The 19,748-nt window shown below is 42.5% G+C and overlaps 1 protein-coding gene across 12 annotated transcripts in view; it reads left to right on the plus strand.

Moving 5' to 3' along the window:
- LRRFIP1 (LRR binding FLII interacting protein 1) overlaps positions 1 to 19,748 on the plus strand; it is a 112,657-nt gene that overhangs the window by 71,469 nt on the left and 21,440 nt on the right. For 5 of the 12 annotated variants that reach the window (XM_081200732.1, XM_081200729.1, XM_081200733.1 and 2 more), the window contains 8 exons: positions 3,465 to 3,542; positions 9,399 to 9,431; positions 11,190 to 11,315; positions 11,544 to 11,615; positions 14,716 to 14,886; positions 15,759 to 15,851; positions 17,505 to 17,597; positions 18,694 to 18,786. In XM_081200732.1, coding sequence (XP_081056858.1) covers positions 3,465 to 3,542; positions 9,399 to 9,431; positions 11,190 to 11,315; positions 11,544 to 11,615; positions 14,716 to 14,886; positions 15,759 to 15,851; positions 17,505 to 17,597; positions 18,694 to 18,786 — 759 coding nt within the window. The remainder of the gene's footprint in view (positions 1 to 3,464; positions 3,543 to 9,398; positions 9,432 to 11,189; positions 11,316 to 11,543; positions 11,616 to 14,715; positions 14,887 to 15,758; positions 15,852 to 17,504; positions 17,598 to 18,693; positions 18,787 to 19,748) is intronic. The other 7 variants (XM_081200735.1, XM_081200736.1, XM_081200738.1 and 4 more) reach the window with 4 other exon arrangements.

A 19,748-nucleotide genomic window follows, 5' to 3' on the forward strand; every position in this document is an offset into this window, starting at 1 on the left:
CAACTGAAGTCCCACTGTATTGATTTTTTACTTGCATTTACAGTGCTATGAACAGGTGTTTCACCCACTTGCAGGTCCTCTCAGTACCCATAGGATTTTCTTCTACATTTACCATTTACAGGTGTGAGTGCCTGTGGAATTTTAAGGGAGCGGCTTCTATTCTGGTACTGTACTTTTCCCTTTTCCCCCTTGAATTTTAAAGGTGCGGCTTATTTGCAGGTGCCACTTATATTCGGGCCAATACGGTACATAAGAACACAAATCATTCCCAAAATATATTGATAGTCCTTAAATCAGTGGGATTATCTAGGGGAGTGCTTAGAGGCAAGTGGGTGGCAGGGAAGCACTGGAGGTGCAAATGAGTATCAGATTTTGAAAAGCTGGCATCAGGTCACATTCAACAGTTTTGTAGAATTAATTGAACTAAATGGTTTTAATTGAATTTTGATGGGTTGCCATATTTTGAAAAGCAAAAAAGAGGACACATTTGATGACTTCTACTTTTAACTGGATTGCTATGACAACTCTACCCATGAAAAAGAGGATGTTTCCTGGAAAAAGAGGACATATTGCTCTTTAAAATTTGGCAACCATAATTTAAGTGTGCAATTAATTGCTACTGTTTTGAATGCTATTGTGTCATAACTTTCCTTGTGGATTATGCAAACCACTATTCTGAATAATACTTTTTATACGGTCAGATAGAGGGCACTGGGGTTGAGTTTATGGAACCAAGGGAGCAGTGCCCAAAACCGTTTGGCACCACTTCTCCAAGCTATGGTTTGCAGCAAGGCTGTTAAACCTGTTTATTTATACAGAGGGCTGTTGACCCACAGGAAAGATAAGGCAGAGTGATATCAGTCGGCAATGTTCAACAGCAGTGGCATAGCGTGGGTTGTCAGCACCCGGGGCAAGGCAAGTAATTTGCGCCCCCTAACCCGTGGATTTGCGCCCCCTAACCCTAACCCCCAGATGTTGCGCCCGGCCCCCCCTGCACCCCCCACGCTACGCCACTGTTCAACAGTGTTCAGTTCCTCTTTGTATTCAGTTAGAAGAGTGCAGGAGAATGTACTGCAGCTTGCAGGTTGTATGAAAGTCGGCTGAACTGCTTTAGACACTCCTTGCTCCCCTCATATGTGGGGCTTTAATCATTGCTTCCTGTTTTACTCCATCTAGAGTGAATGAAGTTACGTTGCTGTTATGCCTAAACTAGAAACTGTAGCTTGAGCAAGTGCTCCAAACTAGAACCGCAAGCCAGGATCAAATTGTAGTTTGCAATATTGGTTTGAGGAACTCGCTTAAACCACAGTTTGCCAGCATGGATATGGCAAACTTTGGTTTAATGGAAGTAGGAATAGTTAACAATTGTGTGTGAATACATTTGGAGAATCACAGGAATACAGGCAATGTTAACTATTTTATTTAAATCTGAATTGCAATTTATCATCTTTAAATAAAAACAACAATGTTTTAAATGTAGATCAAGGCCAGAGGTGGGATTCAGCTAACAAGCCCAGTCAGTGGAAACCCTGCACAAGGAATTCCATGCATGCAGCTGGCCTTTCTTCCTTCCTCCTTCCCCTGTTCGCCCCTTGAAATTGGCTCTCTGTGGGCTCAGGAAAACAGTGGGAGAAGAAGGGGGATCATTCCATAGGCAAGATGCGAAACCTTGAATCACACCCCAGATGAGAGCCTCTTCCTCCTACTATACTTCCCTTCCATGCAGTGTCTCTGGAAGTACAAATCATTTTTTATTGTAATGCTTAAATGACCAGACATCTTTTGCAGTACTACACTTGGTGGAATGTTAAATCCTATTTTTCTCACGCTTTCTACTAATGATTAGCAGAAGATGTGGATTTTCCATTGCTAATTTTCACTTACCAGTTTGGTTTTTGTTTTAAAAAAATACTAATTAAAAATGAAATACTGTTGAAATACTGTTCTGAGTTAATTTTCTCATGGTATGCATAATTGTGGAATATTGTTCAATGAATGTCAGCATGGTCAACCAGCTTCTAGCTGAACAATATTGGACTTGCACCAATCAATGCTTAGGCAGTTTCTGAATGGATTATCATTGATTATCACTGGATTATATTAAATGCTTCTTAAAGAAGAGCAAGGTTCTGGATTGGTTTCATCAATATGTCTTCTGTGTGTGTGTCTCATTCTGAGATGAAATTCATAGTGGATTTCAGAAGGTGAGGGATATTTCACATTAAATGTCCTCTTAAATGACACAAGATACATAGGGAATGTAATGTGTGTGCAATGCATTAATGTTTTTGGCAACTGATCTTATGGCAAGTGATATTATGATCCCACAAAGTACCCCTCTTTTAAAGTAACCTTGATTACCAATCTCTACTTAATGGAAAAATAGTGTTTTTATGGGAATATTATTTTAAAACTCCCATTTTTCAGTATAGTTTAATCAGCCATTAGAATAAATCCAGTCAGTGCTACTAATGCTTATGCACTGGGTTCAGACTTTAAGTGAATCTGCAAAGACCCTCATTCTTATTCTCAGCTCATAAATTATGATTGTTTTTGGATTAGATTTACACAGTTCTGTTCTGTTTCCCACATTGTGGATACCACTTCTGTTGCACTGGTATTCATTGTTGTGAATTCAGCCTACCCTACCTCACAGGGTTGCTGAGAGGATAAAGTAGGAGAACACATATATTTTCCGGAGTTCTTGCAAGCAAGGGCAGGATAAAAATGTTAACAAATAAATATACCCCAGGTAACATATCGTTGACAGTGTTAGCACAGATTCTGACTCCCCAGATGCTGGTTAGTAAATTATTTTTGAAAGTAGTTTCAGGAGCAGTTTGTAATAAGATATGGGGAGGGAGACTGTTTAGGTTGAGAAATCCCACTGGGCACATAGAAAGTCTTGAGTTTATATGAAATAACTCTTGAATTTTGGAGCTAGTGGCAAAAGTGTTGATAAATTTCACACCCTAATTTGTATCATTATTGTCCACCTGAGAGGTAACAAGAGCATAATTTGGTTATTTGAAGCAGATTTAATATGAGCACGCGATCTTAAAGGTAGTTTCTGAAGTTCATGCTTCTCTAGGTAAAATATGCAAACTGTTCCAACGATTCTTGGACTAGACTGGATCTAATCTTAACTCTGGTGTGAGTGCACCAACTGTCACATATCTACAAACCTACCTGCCACTAGACTACACGGGCAACGACTCATAGATTTTGGCTGGTAGTATGTAATTCTACAGAAATATTTTGCTTCAATTTTTTTTAAATGAATCTATTTTAGGTTGGTTTATTAACTTCCAGCATGGGGACATCTACTCTGCCTTTCTGTAGCCATATGCTATCCTGCTCTTAGCTTATGAGAAATGCTAGCAAATCTGTCTGATTTCTACTATCCTAATGCTTCTTTTTTCTCATCTCTGTTTGGTGCAATCTTTTGGGGGATTTGTGGGCAGCCTTCGGAGTACAGCTGCTACCTCGGCTCAGGATCTCGGGCTTCTTCTAGAGCTAGTTCTGCTCGTGCAAGTCCTGTGGTGAGCATGCTTTTCTGCTTCATCTTTCCCCGATTGAATGGCTTTATTTCTGTCTCCCAAGGCTATTTCTACTGAAGCAAGAACACTGCAATATATGGGCGATTAATGAGTTCTGATTCATTTACTGTTGAAAAGCGACTGGCCATCTTTTGAACTAGTCTAATAACCACCAGGTCATTTGTACTGTAACTGGGGCTCATATTTCTAATTTCTTCTCCAAATATTATTAGATGTTGTGAAAATTCTGTTAAGATAGGTGTTTGCTGTTGTTTGCTGCCCTGTGCTTGTAACTCAGGTTGAAGATGTTTCCTTGATGGTTTTCTGGTTATAAGTAGCTGCTTTTCACTTTAAGCAAAAGAACAGCACAATGTAGGGAAGGACTGGTTTTCAGGTTGCTTAAGACAATGGAGCCACAGTTATGCTTTTGTATCTTTTAAAAATGTATGCCCCATTTCCCACTACCTAGGTTCCACCTCTTTCCCCCTTTTTTCTCCCCAACCTAATACTGCATGCAACACTAGTGTCTCACAACAAATGAAACTGATCTGTAGAAAACATCTGAAAAGGATCTAGGTTTAGCATTGCGTAAACTTAATTAGGTAAAGGTAAAGGGACCCCTGACTGTTCGGTCCAATCACGGACGACTCTGGGGTTGCGGTGCTCATCTCACTTTATAGGCCGAGGGAGCCGGCGTACAGCTGGTCATGTGGCCAGCATGACTAAGCCACTTCTGGCGAGCCAGAGCAGCGTACAGAAACACTGTTTACCTTCCTGCTGGAGCAGTACCTATTTATCTATTTGAACTTTGACGTGCTTTCGAACTGCTAGGTTGGCAGGAGCAGGGACTGAGCAACAGGAGCTCACCCCGTCACGGGGATTCGAACCACCGACCTTCTGATTGGCAAGCCCTAGACTCTGTGGTTTAGACCACAGCCCTATCTTGTAGACTTCAGTTGTCTCAGAAAATATTTTCCATATTCTAATATTATCAACAACAAGCAAATTCATGATTAAAGATACAGTAATGAGCCTTAGGGACGCAAGTGGCACTGTGCGTGCCAGTGTTGAGTCTTGTCTGATACATTAAGTCTATCTGACACTTTAGCCAAAGCCATAGACTGTCATTTGGTACAGTTTCATCTGAAACTATTCTAAGTGTCTTACATGTCACTTGATAAAATACTTCACAGTCCAAGCTTACATATCATAAAACAATGAAAGTTAAAATATACCTAGACAATTGAAATAGCAACAGTGTAGTAGTAAAGGCTTTTTAAAATCACAACTACATATTTGTTATAAATTGAATATAATGCTGTCTTTATTTTTTGTGTCTGTAATGATGCTGGAATGTGTCTTGAAAACATTTTGCAATTTGCAATTAATGTCTTCTGAAAGATCCTGAAATACTGGAATTGTAAAGATGGCCTCAGAGCTGTCTCTTACAGAATCAAGCAGATCCAGATGTTTTAGAAAGGAAGCTGCTGCTCCATCCTGGCCTTATATATAACCTTCAGCTGGTGTAGTCACTGTTTTAGCAGTAAAAGTGATCAGTACCCAGTGGCACTCTATACTAGGGCTGGGCAATATCTGGTTTTCAGCATTGTGACGTATCAGCAGCTAAACATGGTGATATACCGATTTATCACAATGTCTGAAATCAGAACTATGAAGAGGCAAAGCTACCTAGACAGAGGGACATGGAGAGGAGCATGGAAGGCTGATGTTCTTCCCAGAATGGTACTGCCACTATGGTGAAAACCGTATCTGTTCATTTATACCCACTGTAAACTGTTTAGAAAAAGAAACAAATAAGTAATTAAAAGTTAAAATTTCAAAAAACTTTTTTTAAAAAACAACACTATTTTTCTCCCAAGAAGCTCAAGCTGATATACATGGTCCTTTCCCCAATTTTATCATCACAGCAACCCTGCAAGGAAGGTGAAGCTGAGAGGAGTTCAAAGTGATGCATGCCATTGCCCCTGTTTTATCCTCACAGCAACCTTGAGATGTAGGTTAGGCTGAGATTTTCCAGGTCTCTTCTGATCTCTGCTGTTATTTCCCCATTGCCTTGCACTCTAAATAATAATGATGATGATCATTATAAAAGCTTAAGCGGCCCAGATTATCCTTGCATAGTTATGCAAGTAGTTCATGTTTATTCTTTGTTCTTACTATTTAATTGTACTCTTAAAGGTTAATATAAAACGTCACCTTGCAGTGTAGCAAAGTGGATCATACTTTACTACAATGAAATCTAATTTAAAATGAACATTTCCTTTTATTTGTCACATTTATATCTCCTTTCCTCCAAGGAGCTCAAGGTGTGCTCCCCATTTTATCCTAACAACCCTGCGTAGGCTGGGTGAGAGACAGGGACTGGCCTGCGCTCAGCAGGGGAGCTCCATGCCTAAGGGGGGAGGGGTGTTGATTCCTGGACCTAGTCCAGCACTCTAATCATCAGACTGGCTTTTACTCATAAATAACTTCCATTGAGCTCAGTGAGATTTCTTTCAAAGTAACGGCACAGGATAGCAGCCTGATTTGACTTAAATGTACCATGTAATTCCACTGTTGAGCTGAATTAAATTACAAAGAGCTCCATCTGCTGGAAAGTGTTGTGTAAAACAGGTTCTCAAAAGTAGTATTTGGGTTTTGGGGGGCTCTGGAAAGGAAGAAAAAGAGAGAAAAAGAAAGAAAGAAAGAAAGAAAGAAAGAAAGAAAGAAAGAAAGAAAGAATAGGAAGCCTGAGGACAACCTATGAGGCAAAGGCAAGGAAGAGCAGAGATTGCCGTTTGTCTTCTTGCAATGCTAAAAATCACACCAAAAGTTATTTGGCTGGGAAAAGCATTGACAGCATAGCAATACCGTAACGGAACAAGAAGACAGAAGGCTTCCCACAAGCGCTCAGTTTACTCCATTTCAGTTTTATATGTTCAAGAAAATAACATTTCTGAAAGAAAATTCCATTTCCACATCAATTTATTTATTAAGAGTGGTATTCAGCTAAGTTCTCCTCAGAGTAGACTCACTGAAATTAATGAGGCTAAGTTAGTCATGTCCATTAACTTCACCAGGTGTGCTCGGAATAGGACTAGCAGCAAATACCATCCTAAATTTTCAAGCTAACACTCTCAGGTCAGTTCATATATCCTGGTGGTGATAATAGGTTGGATGCTGTCATGCTTTGAAAAGACTAAAGGATATCAGTGGGACTTGTTAGTCATGATAGCTAACTTAAATCCTGTTATTTCAATTAGTCTAACCCAAGTAGCTTTGAATATGCTTTTATGGAAGACGACAGATATTCAAGTATCTGAGTCACAAGCTGCCCAGTAATTTAAAGGTTATCACCAACACTTTGAAGTGTGGCCAGAAGTGGAGAGTCAGCCAGTGCTGCTGTTTGAGAACTGGAGCTATGTGCTTTATTCAACTGGTCCCAATTAGCAGCTAGCACGTATATAGTCAAGTACAGTACAGTTTCTAATGACTCATCAGAGTGAGCCCCAGGTACAGGGGTGCCAACCTGAATAAAATATTGAGGGGGCCCAGGTAAACCCTCCCCACCCCCCATAATCAGTCACATGATGTGGTCACACATACCATTTGAATGGCAATGCCCATCAACTTTGTGGGGATGCAGTCCCCTCAAATATTTCATTGGAGGTGGCGAAGACCCCTCAGCCCCTAGGAGTTGGCTCCTATGCCCAGGCATAACACATTGTGTTAGTCCCATCTAAACAGCAAACAAAACAGCAACTAAAAAATAAGCTGAACATCACAATTACAGTAAAAGTCGTATAACATGGTTAACAAATCAATACAGCATTTAGACTCTATAAAACAAAATTATCAAAATAGCAAGTAAATAAAGTAAGATAAAGTACTGTTAAGTTCACAACACACACCCATGATTCAAAATCTTTTGGTCTGTTCAGTTCATTAAAATACACATAAAAGACTCATCATGCCTGTGGTTAAGCCAGCTCAACCAGGTGCTGAGCCAGCTGTGGTCCTCAGGCCATGGTGGTGCCATGGACTGGCTGGATGCAGAGGCGTGGGGGGGGGGGCACCAGCTGGGGAACCCCCAGGGGAAGAAGGCTGAGGGCCAGGGGAGTGGTGGTGGGCGATGAGGAGTGGTCAAAGGGAAAAGAAGGAGCAGACCGAGAGGAGGATGTGTCAGAAGCAAAAGAGGTAACAGGGTTTCATGAACAGGAAGAGGCTGTGGCAGAGAGCAGTCCAGCATCAGAGGCTGGAGAGGAGGTTGGCTAAGAGGCAGAGTTCAGGTGGGCTGCTGAAGAATCCAGGGAGTCTTCCCCTCCTACTGTGACCAGCTCCTCTCCGCCCTGGCCAAGTAGAATATGCCGAGAAATGAACAGAGCAGAGCAGAGATTGGTTGCACAGACACAGTTTGCAGCTGCTTGGGAAAGACCCTGGAGGGGAGGGTCCTGGGGGGAGGCAGCTGCCTTGTTGGAGCAAGACCTATCGGGAAGAGCTGCTGGGATCACTAGGCCTGTACTGTTTTGGTTTCTTTGAATAAAGAAGTAACTTCACTGACACCCATGTTTTTTGTTGCTGACCTATGCCTGACCCAACTCCGGCTCCTGACAGGTGGAGGTGATGGAGCTCTTGGGCCTACCACCAGCGATAAAGTGAATGTTTACTCCAGGTAGTCTTCCAAGGCACAGTTGATAAGGAGCCCGCCCACATCACTCTCAATAGTCAGGCGGTCCATTCCCATGCGAGGAATTCGGAGGCAAACCTGTCCCTCTAGAGTAGCGAGTTGCAGTGGCCCTCGGTGTTGAGGTTGACCAGGAGATCCAGCGGTGCCTCCATGCTCAGAACATTCTTGATGCACTGCGGTCTGTCCACCAGCAGCTGTTCCAGGTTCTTAAGCTCCAGCTGCTCTAGCTGCTCACACCTTGGCCGACATGGGGGCAGCAGCGGTGGCAGCCACTTCCACATTGTTTGCAGAAGGAACAATGACTTGCTTAGGAATTCCTTCAGTTATGTCCACAAACCTGCTACACACATGTTGGCTGGATTTGGTGGGTTTGCAATGCCACACTGGCAACACAGGATATTCCCCGGCTGATGGTTGCAGGCTCTTTCATGTATTTCACCTCTGACTTCATGTGTGTCTCCCGAGAATGAGATGCACACTATCCATTTCTTTCCCTCCAAAGTCCCGTCTCAATCTCGGAGTCGGATGTCTGGGGTGCATGCAGATTAGACCACACAGATGGAATCACTGAAAAGATGCAAAGAGAGCTTTGCAAGGTTTAATATATGCGAAAGAAAAAGAAACACTGTAATCACCTTATTCAGCTAATTAAAGTGACTTATCAGCACCTGCTACACAGCTGCAAAAACTATGTCAGGATATGCACCCTGGCTTTTAAAGTGGTACACATCCTGTGGAACAATAATGAACCCTAACATTTAAACAAGATATTCAACAGGTGGCTGTGGAGGGAAACTGGCACTTTCATGAAATCTAAAGGAGAACATTGTGGTGTAAACACAGTCTTTTCTGTTCACATGTTAAGCTTTCAATACTTTCGTCACTTAAAGCATTTGAACACTATTCAAGTGCCTGACAGATGCAATGGGGCCTGTTTAAAACCAAATCAAACTTTTTAAAGAGGATGAATTTTAAGGGATACCTTTTAGTCTCTGAAGTAAACAAAACAAAACAAAAGTTCCATGCTTAGTTGCTTAGGAGTAAATAACCACCTTTACTCCAAGATTGTATACAGCCAGTGATGTCATTCTGAAAAGGTTTGAAGACACTCTCATGATGGGAAAATGGGTCCTTGTGGTTCAATTATGGTTTCTTTCTTCTCTCTCCTGTAGGTTGAAGAAAGGCCTGAAAAAGACTTTGAGAAGGTAAGAGTGAATGGGTGGCATGGTTGTGTGTGGGAGGAAAAGTACCTGTGCACAATATTAAATGACAGGCATAGTTTGAGAAATGTCTCCTAATCATGAAGAACAGAAATAGGATTCACTGGGTTTTGGAGTTTCTATTGAAAATGTTTTGATGGTTTTCAGCTCTTAAATTTTCTGCCATTGACTCTTTTTTGACTTCATGTATGTGCAATGATATATTCATGGTTAGTTATTCTTGCTATATTCAGAAATCCAAGTGTTATTATATTTCAGGATATATACTCACTTTTTGCTGTAAGAATAAGTTTGAATAGTATAGTTTGGAGGTTGTGCTTTCAGAGTTAATCTCATTACATGTACTTGTTGCTTAGAGGGGCAGGTGTGACACATGCCCAGGAATAAAGAAGGAAGACATGCATGTGTTTGAAGTCGAACAGAATGGCAAACCTGGAACAGCTTGATTCTGATTTGTAGGAAATGTGTAAGCCACAGATTCTCAGTTAGGACATCCTAGGAAACAGTGATTCAAAAAACCAGGAAGTTTTCTCTCCAGCCAGGTGCTTGAAGGGAGGAAAGGGGAGTGTTGCGCCTCATTGCTTTTCCCCACTCTGATGAACCATGGTTTGCTGAAATGACAGTGTTACTTCTAAACCAGGTCACAGTGCAATTTAAATGAACTTATAAAAGCTTTTCTGTTCGCCTTTAAACATGAAGAACAGTTTTGTGATTAGTAAAATATCACTGAACAGAAGACGATCAATGACTACAGTTCTTGCCAAAAGGTTATGTTCCGCTTCCTCTGTCAGAGGCACTATTCACCTGAATACCAGTTGCTGGGAATCAGAGAACTGTAGATTTGGAAAGGGGTCCCAAAGCATCCATGGCAGATGACCACCCAACCTCTGCTTAAAAACCTCCAGTGAAGGAGAGTTCACCATGTTCCAACGAAGTCTGTTCCACTGTCTAATAGCTCTTAATGTCAGAAAGTTCTTCCTGATACTTAGTTGGAATCTCCCTTTTTGTAACTTGAAGCCATGGGTTCAGGTCTTCCCCTCCAGAGCAGGAGAAAACAAGCTGGCTCCATCCTCCTGGGACAGCCCTTTAGAATCATGAGTGGGTGGAATGTTGTTTGGCTCAGGTCCTGCCCTGGGGCTTCCTAGAGGCACCTGGTCGCCCACTGTGAGAACAGGATCCTCGGCTAGGTGGGCCACTGGCCTGATCCAGCACCAGGCTCTTCTTCTGTTGTTAACAAATTTTCCATAATGGAAGGTGGGAAACATTCAAGAATATCCTGAAATTAAGCAACAGTTTTAAAATTTATAACTAAGACAATATTTCCCATCTTCTCCCTTTCATGCTCTTCACTTTTTTGATGGGATATTGGGTAATGAAAAAGACTCTAAATACAAATCATAGCCAGCGTGTTCTGAAATTAAAGTTGGAAACTAAAGCAGTTTGGGGTTTTTTTTAATGTGCCGCTGAGTCTGTCTACCTTTTTGAACCAGGAGCGCAACTAGTTCAAATTGTAAGAAAGGGATTTGAATATTAGGAGGAACGCCCTGACAGTATGAGCTGTTTGACAGTGGAACAGACTACCTCAGAAGCGGTGCATTCTCCTTTGTGAGCAGAGCTTGAAGGGGTGATAGTGGAGGTCAGGGGGTTGGACTGAATCACCTTTTGAGGTACTTTCCAAATCTTAGATTCTATGACAAAGACTTACACTGCCTTTATTGTAAACACTCCTTGATTGTGTTCCAGGGGGTTCGTACTGTGTCAAGCTTGTCAGCAGCTACGCTGGCCTCTCTAGGCGGAACATCTTCCCGGCGAGGCAGTGGAGATACCTCCATCTCGGTTGATACTGAAGCATCTATTAGAGAAATTAAGGTAAGCTGCTTGTTGGAGGTGAAAGCTGGTAAAGGGACTTGCTTCTGTCCCTCATGTCTTACCGTGCAAAAATAATTATTGGTATAGGGATATATATTTCATCACAACAAATGACTTGTAAAAAGAATGACTAGGAAATTCTATTTTTGTAATGTCATTGGTTACCCAGTGGTTTTCAGTGGTTACTCAGTGGGGTTTTTTGACACCATGCTTTGCGATTTTCTTCAGGATATCAATGAGTTAAAGGACCAGATTCAGGATGTAGAAGGAAAATACATGCAGGGACTGAAGGAAATGAAGGTACACGTTTATGTTGGAGTGAGCTTGTGGGACTAACCTTGGATAAATATCCAGAGAGGGAACAAGAATGGAGTGTAATTTAACAAGCATGTTTTCTTTCAGAGTTGTGAAATTGCATCCTGAACTTACGAAGTTCTAGTTCTAATTATTCAGCTCATAGCAGCGTAGGAACTTAAAGCACATTAACAGACTGAGCAAACAGCACACTCACTTAAAATAGCTTTTGCATGCTTTATACTACTACTTCAAGAGTATACACTTTCACATAAATCATGCATTTCTGAAGAGCTGTACAGTTTGAAGTTGGCCAGTTTCAGTGAAAAGGGGGTCAGTATGAACTAGAGAATCATTTTAAAATCAGCCCCAAGCATGTATACTGATTTTGAAATTCTGTGCCACAGAATTTCAAGGGAGCGGTTTTTTAAAAATAGTTTTTATTAAATATTTTCTTAGGTACGAAAAAAGTACGAGCATTTTCTCGGTTTTCAGGTTGTAGAGTCTTTTTTACAGATCAGTTACATTCGATGTGAGCCATTAATGTTGTATACAGTTTAAGGTTGGGGGAGAAGATAGTGGGGGAGGGGTGTGTAGTAAACTTACATTCTTTTACATTCTTAGTAAGGCTGGGTTCTTTTAAGGTTCAGCATAGTCTTTCTGTGGCACAGGCATTCTTTATGAAATGCTGTTCAACTTTCCACTTTTATTTCCCCCACAGTCATTAAAGGACACCATAAAAATTTGCAACAAGACCCAGAAATCTGAATAATGATACAGTGTAGTGGCTAAGGCAGTGCTTTCCAAACTTTTCATGTTGGTGACATGCTTTTTAGACATGCATCGTTTCACGACACAGTAATTCAGGTTTACTAGCAAACCGGAGACACTCTCCAGCAGCAGAGAGTGTCTGCCAGCTGTCTGGGATGTGCGCATGTGTGCCCAGGTCCTGCCCCCACGACACCAGCCCTGAGCAGCATTGCTGTTGTGCTCTCCTCGCGCCAGCAATCCCATCCCTGACAAGGCTGCTCGGGGAGGACAGTGTGGGGACGCGACAGCCATGCACCTCGATTGAAGGGCGCATGGTTGCTGCATCCTCACAACACCCTCCCCAAGCGGTCTTGCAAGGCTCGGATCGGGGAGGGTGGCGCAAGAAGGGCGTAACCATGTGCCACTCAGTTGCGGCCTGGGATTACATGGCTGCCACATTCCCATACCGCTGCCCCTTGCAACTTGGATTGCAGCCTAAGTGCCTGCTTTTGTGCTGGAAGGATAAAGCACAGGGTTGTGTGTTTTGTTTGGTTTTACTTGCTGCAAACCTAGAAATAGGTTGTCCTCCCCCCCCCCCCGTGAGGCGCTCCAAGGGTTAAACTCTATTGCCTAGAGAGCCCCAGGACTCATTGAGAGAGGTGGGGGGGGGATTTAAATACCACACACACCTTCCTATTCTGTTCTAGCAACCCTGGGGAGAAAGAAAAAAGTGGCTTTGGGAGTTTCTAGTACTGTAGTATTGTTAGGGGAGGTTGGTGCATTTGGAGGAAAGGTGAGTAATTAAGTGCAAAAAATTGGGAGGGTTTGTTGCTGCTTTTCAGAGAGTGGGGGGGGGGGGAGATGGACTTTCCCAGCTGTTGTAAGGATTCTCAAGCTTCAAAAAAAATAAAAGAATAAATACCTTCAAAGAACCAATCCCAGTCCTTTTGGCAGCTGATTGATTGCAGCCCATTGGCATACAGCATGTCAGCCCAGGAGCGCCTCTTGATTAACGCCAATATTCCAGATTAAGGAGGAACCAACCACAAATCATGCTGGAGACGGAGGCTCCTCCATGGCAGGGACACACTCCCAGGTCGCACCCGCTCTGCCTTTCAAGTTGGCAGACATGGGCTTGAGCGGCACAGCGGGATGCTGGGAGCTCACCAGACCCCACTGGGGAGCATTGCCGGGATTTTTGCCTCATAAATCCTGACTTTCCCCTGCCTGAACTTCCTCGCTGCCCTCGGCTGCCATTGACTTGTGACGCAAGCCATAAAACCACAACCAACTAAATCCTCTTCCCTCCATTCTGCCCCCCCCAGGACCCCCACAAAAGCCCTCATCCCACCAACCTCTCCCTTTTTATCAAAGGGAGGTAGGACAGGCAAGCAGGCAGGCAAGCAAGCAAAAATAGTCTTCTTTTTTAAAAAAATTAAAACCCTTCCTTTCAGATATGGAGGAAAGCTATTTAGGGGGAACTAACAATGTAAACACCACCAGAAAATAAAAATAAGAACTCTTCTCTCTCTTTTTTCCACTGGTGGGGTGAGTGTGAGGGAAGAAAGAAGTGCTTTCCAGTTCTTTCTGGTTAGCAGACTCTGCATAATTAGCTGAGCTTTTAAGTGGAAAGATACCTGGGAAGCCCAGGAGGAGGGAGAGAGCAAACAAAGGTGCCTGCAAATTATCTGCCAAGTATCTGTAAAGTATCTGTTCAGCTGAGCTACCCTCAGGAAGCTTCATGTCTCCACCTTTTGTTCACTGGCATATTGCCTTGTTGAAACACTTATCATGGGTTATTATGGCGATTTATCGCACAGCCCTATTTGGGGTGTATGGGAATTCCTGGAACAATAACTCAAGAGTTCTTCAATGTGACCTTTCCCAACTGCCACCCTATTCCCTTAGAATGCTTTTTAAACCTCCTAGTATCTTTTTATAGTAGGCTTAGGCATGAGACTGTGACACCAAGGGAAATGAGTGCTAAACTTAGAATCATTTGAAGAGTTGGAAGGGATCCTGAGGGTCATCTAGTCCAACCCTCTGCAATGTAGGAATCTCAACTAGATCATACATGGCAGATGGCCATCCAACCTCCGCTTAAAAACCTCCAAGGAAGGAGAGTCCACCACCATCTGAGGGAATTTACAATAGATGCCCTTAGATTTCCAGAAGTAGTTTTTAAGTTGCATGAAATATCACATAAAGTGCAAAAATTAACAGGTAAGAAAATGTTGGGGAAATAGAATAAAGTGCTTGTCAAGGCAGTCATTGACAAGGTCGTCTTCCTAGCATTTTGACTTGGTTGGTAAACTAAAAGTATTTATTAATCACTGTGCTTTTTTCTTTTCTTTAGGACTCTCTAGCTGAAGTGGAAGAGAAATATAAGAAGGCTATGGTATCAAATGCTCAGTTAGATAATGAGAAAACCAATTTCATGTATCAAGTAGACACCTTGAAGGATGCATTGCTGGAATTGGAAGAACAGCTTGCAGAATCTAAGAGACAATATGAAGAGAAAAACAAAGTAAGTAGTGATACATCAGCAGTCTTAAGAAGGAGTCTTAGGCTATAAACCTAACCCTACTTACCGGGAAGAAAGCCCCATTGACTTCACTAGAACTTACTTAACTGTTGTTGGCCTCCGTCTGTCTCAAGAGACACTGGAGTTCAGCTCTGGGGGGAAGAAAAAGCACTAGAGAATCACAGCGCCTGCTGTGACTGCAGAGAGCGGTAACTCATGGCTGCTGCCTCCCGTGTTGTATTTGCTGCATTGGCAGCATCAAAGTGACCTCCCCAAGGCCCTTACTTCTGAGTCAGCATATTTAGGATTGTGCTGTTTGCATTGTCCCTATGATGGCTCTAGTTTTTCTGAGGCGCCTTTTAAAGGTCCCTTTTTCTGAGCAGATACTAAATTAATGATGGGTTTACACATGGCATGTGTGTCATGCTGCGGAAGTGAGCCTTAGCTTTGTATGCAATCCCCCAATTGGCAGCAAATCTTGTGCATATATCAGAGCCAGTGTGAGTAAATGACTGAATTAGTAGATCCCTCTTTTGCCCTCAATAGTGGAGGAGTCACATGGGTGGAGCTTGCTCACATAAGCATTTATGCACATAGGTCTAGGTTAGAATTTATGGGTTTTATGCATGGTGAAAGACAGGCCTTAAGCCCAAAGCTTTCTCCATGATTTACCACTTGCCTAATGGGCTAATAGAACTGGTATCTAATTTAGAATTTATATATAATAACTACCAAAGAAAGGAAGATGCCCATTAGCAAGCAGGAACATCTGGAATATTGAGACAGGTATAATGCTGCAATATCCTTTGCAAAAAAATAGCTTTCTTTTCCTAAACAGGTTCACATACTAAATATATAATGTGTTTTCGTTGTAGGATTTTGAGAGGGAAAAACACGCCCATACTATATTGCAGTTTCAGTTCATGGAAGTCAAAGAGACTTTGAAACAAAGAGAAGAACTACTTGCAGTAAGTGAATTCTTCGGTTAAACATTACTTTCATTAATATCTTGTATGCTAGCAAATGGACCACAAAATATTCCTTTCTCTAGCTTCAGATTTTCCACAAAAAGTGATTCTTTAGGAATTATCAAGAACATCTCATCACACTGTTCTAGGTTAAATTCTCATTAGATGCTGTCTAGACAACACACCAACTATGTACAGTTTATCTAAGCAAGTGATCTTGCTTTATATCCCTTTTTAAAACATTGTAAATTACTGTTGGATGAGTAAAGCATCTGAAGGGAAACTTGTAATTGTATTCAAGTGTGAATGGTTTTGAATTAAAGAGCTACTTGCTTACCAAATCACAGCAAACAAGGTGCATACTGTCTGATATGGCTCACTTCTTCTTGGAATGCTGGTGTTGACTTCTGGGATGTGGGACAAAAGTCAGGGAGGACACTGCTTCCCTGCTACTGGGATGAAAAACGTGGCTTGAGGAGATGCCATCTGGAGATACCAGATTCTTTTGTGGGTGAACTGGGAGTGTTTGAAGAGAATTGTGGCAATAGCTATGCAAAGAAAGCATTTGCTCCTGTAATCAAATGGTTGCACACTGGTACCTTAAGTTTGATCTGATTGTATCTTCTGTGCTGGCTTTTCTGGCTCCACATGGGATTAGCACTGCCTAGTGCTTGAAGGCAGGAACTTTAATTGCTTTACGGGAGCTTTTAGCCTATATGGTGTTCCCAGAAGCTGCATCAGTTTAAGTTCCTGCCTTGAACCTCGAAGCATTAGCATCATATATATAGCACTTTTCTGTCCTAAGACCTGTATTTGTAACATTATTTACATTATGCCTTTTACTCAGCTCCTTCTTTATAATGCTCCCAGGACCTCTCACACTCCCTTATCTTACTCATTTATGGCTTGCTGTGAATGAGATTAATCATAGAATGACAGAACTGTAGTGTTGGAGGGGATGACCACAGGTCATCTAGCCCAGCGCCCTGCAGTGAAGTGTGTTGCCTCAAGCCTTGCCCTTGCTCCTCTGCTCCTCTGCCCCTTCCTCGTGGAGGAGGTGGTGTCCAGGGGTCCGAGTTGCATCCATCCGCTTAGATCACTGACCAGGCTGAATCTACCACTTATTGTCTTTTCCTTCCTTCCTTCCACCTTACTTTTATGTTCAAAGTGGGATGGTGGCGACTAACTTCTTAAGCGACTGTGTCACATACTAAGTCCTAAGAACAATGTGGCCCCTCCCATCAAGTGTTGACATATTTGATGAATGCCAACTAGAATGTGTATACTGATCTCTTCCTCTGCCCACCTGCATGCACACAGCTTGGCTGGGGTGGTTTAGCTTATATGGAGTAAGCAGCTGCACCGTCCTGGTAAGACAAGGAGGAGCGTAGCCCTGGCTCCAGCTCCTGTCCATACTGTGAGGTGGCCACTATGTTCTCTGTTAGAACGTAGCACAAAGAGGTATTTTATCTTAAGGAGAAAAGTTCCTGGGATTTCAAGGCAGAGCCATAAAATTGGTGTAAATGGTAGGTTTCTTGGATTTAGTTGATTTAACTTTTTTCATGGTACTTTTGAAATGCTGTAGCCTTGGGTTTTTCTTCTGACTAACTCTCTTGTCTGCCTTCTGTCTTCTTGTTTGCTCCTGCACTTTAGGAAATCCGACAACTACAGCAGAAACAGGAGGGCTATGTCAGGGAAATGTCTGATCTTCAGGAGACAATAGAATGGAAAGAAAAAAAGATAGGGGTAGGAGTCACAACTTTGACCAGATTGTCAGTGCTGTCTTTTAAGCAAGAGTATTAAACTCCACACATAAAATGCTCCTTTCTGCGAAAAAGACTTGTGTCCTTTATAAACAGAGTAGTAGCTACCAAAGCAATTTTGGAACTGGGGGTTATGTGTGCACCAAGGATAGAATTTGGACAGAACAGAATTCAGAACCCATGACCATTTGAATATTGCAGAAATGGAGCAAATTTATATTAATTAATTAAATTTTAATTCTTAGCCTCATAGCATAAAATTCAAAGCCTTATGTTTCCGTATAAGTTTAGTGATGATTGTTGAATGTGGCCAATATTTAGACACAGTAACGTTTTTCATAACTACTACAGTACATTGCTCTATTTGCTGATCAGCAATTTTGCCTGCATGACACTGTTAATCAAAGAGAAACCTACCATAAAGTCATTAGCATAAAAAAGAGAAGACCAGGAAACTTGGACAAAACCATAATGTGTGGTGATCAGCTAATGACTTAGAGCAAAGCTTTCCAAACTGTGTCTCAACACATTAGTGTGTCGGCTGCAGTGCGTAGGTGTGTTGCGCAAATGCTCCCACACTCCTCCCATGGCTGGAAAGGGGTTAGTTTACCCTCTGGTTTGCTAGTAAAACTGAATTACTGTGTCGTAAAATGATACATGTCTAAAAATTGTGTCACCAACATGAAAAGTTTGGAAAGCTCTGACTTAAAGCATTTATGAAACCAACGTTTGTAAGGGCCAACCTCAATTTTACAAAACAAACATGTTTGCATTAGATATCTTACATCCATCTGCAGTACAGTAGTGACATTTTAAAGTACTACTCAGGGTTGTTGAAGCATGGCACATTCTTGCAAATAGGAGCTACTGATATCTATCAAGGAAGTTTTCATAACTCCCACAAATACTAAAATAAAATTCCTTTTTCTGCTTGCATGGAAATTTAATAATTCTCTGCATATCTGAAACTTGCTTATTCTTATTGCTAATTTTCCTTACCTTTTGATTTCTACATTTTTCCTCTTTCCTGTTCTCCTCTTGTCATTTCCTTATCCTCTGCTTGTTCTTTGGCAACTCAGGCATTAGAGAGGCAGAAAGAGTTCTTTGATTCCATAAGAAGTGAGCGAGATGATCTTAGAGAGGAGGTGATTGTGCTGAAGGAACAATTGAAGGTATGCAGAAACAACAAAAGAAGTGTAAAAAGATTAAGTAATCATTTCTGTGTGCCAAGAAAATAAATGGATTGGGCTTTGAAGCAGACTGTTTAAATAAGGGTTGGCTAAGTGTGTGAATCTTTCTTACTCTGTTTTATACTCAGGGCTGTCTTAAGTATATGTGGCGCCGGGGTGCAAAGATCCACCTGGTGCACCCCTCCCAGGTTGCCCAGTGTTTTTGGTGGGCAGAACATCAAAGTGGCCACAGAGTTGTCAACCTTTTTTTAGGGAGCTGGCACCACACTTATCTCTGCTCAGGAAAAGAAAACAGGGAACATAAGGAGCCCAGTGCAACAAACCAGCCCGAGGCGTTGGCATCTGCAACTGAGCAAATCCGGGCGCCTCATGCTGTAAGCAGCATGCGCTGGGCGGGCGTCTCCATGGCCTTATACCAATCCCAGGCACGCAGGAGGGCGGAGCCAGATGACCGCTTCAGCACCTCGCTGGCTCGCTTGCCCCTGAGCTCACAGCGCAGAACTGCCCGCAGTAGACGAGCCCGCCACGGCGCTGCAACTGACAGGCAGGCTCTTCCCCAGACTCCAACACTTGGGCCCTGGACTCTCTGCCTGGCACCCCTGGGAGCCCTACACCCGGGTGCCCCGCACCTCTGGCGCCTATGGTTAAGATGACCCTGTTTATATAATTCAGAGCAGTCCAACTTTTCATACAAAGTGGGCTGCAAGAGTACTTTGACACAGAACCCGTGAACCAAACACTGCCTGGTCACGTGGGGAGCGAGGCTAAAATTTGACACACGCACACAGCCCTCACACTGCCTTCTCAAAGCCAGCTAAGTGAGGCACGAGGTTCTGGCAGTGCCCTAGAGCCCTCTCAACCCCTTCACAGGGCTGGGAGAGTGCCAAGCAGGTTTTGAGAAGGAGGCAGGAAGGCTCTCGGACCCTGTCAAAGCTCAGCGCCTT

Source organism: Podarcis bocagei, assembly GCF_964188305.1.
Source record: "Podarcis bocagei genome assembly, chromosome: 1".
NCBI classification, from domain to species: domain Eukaryota; kingdom Metazoa; phylum Chordata; class Lepidosauria; order Squamata; family Lacertidae; genus Podarcis; species Podarcis bocagei.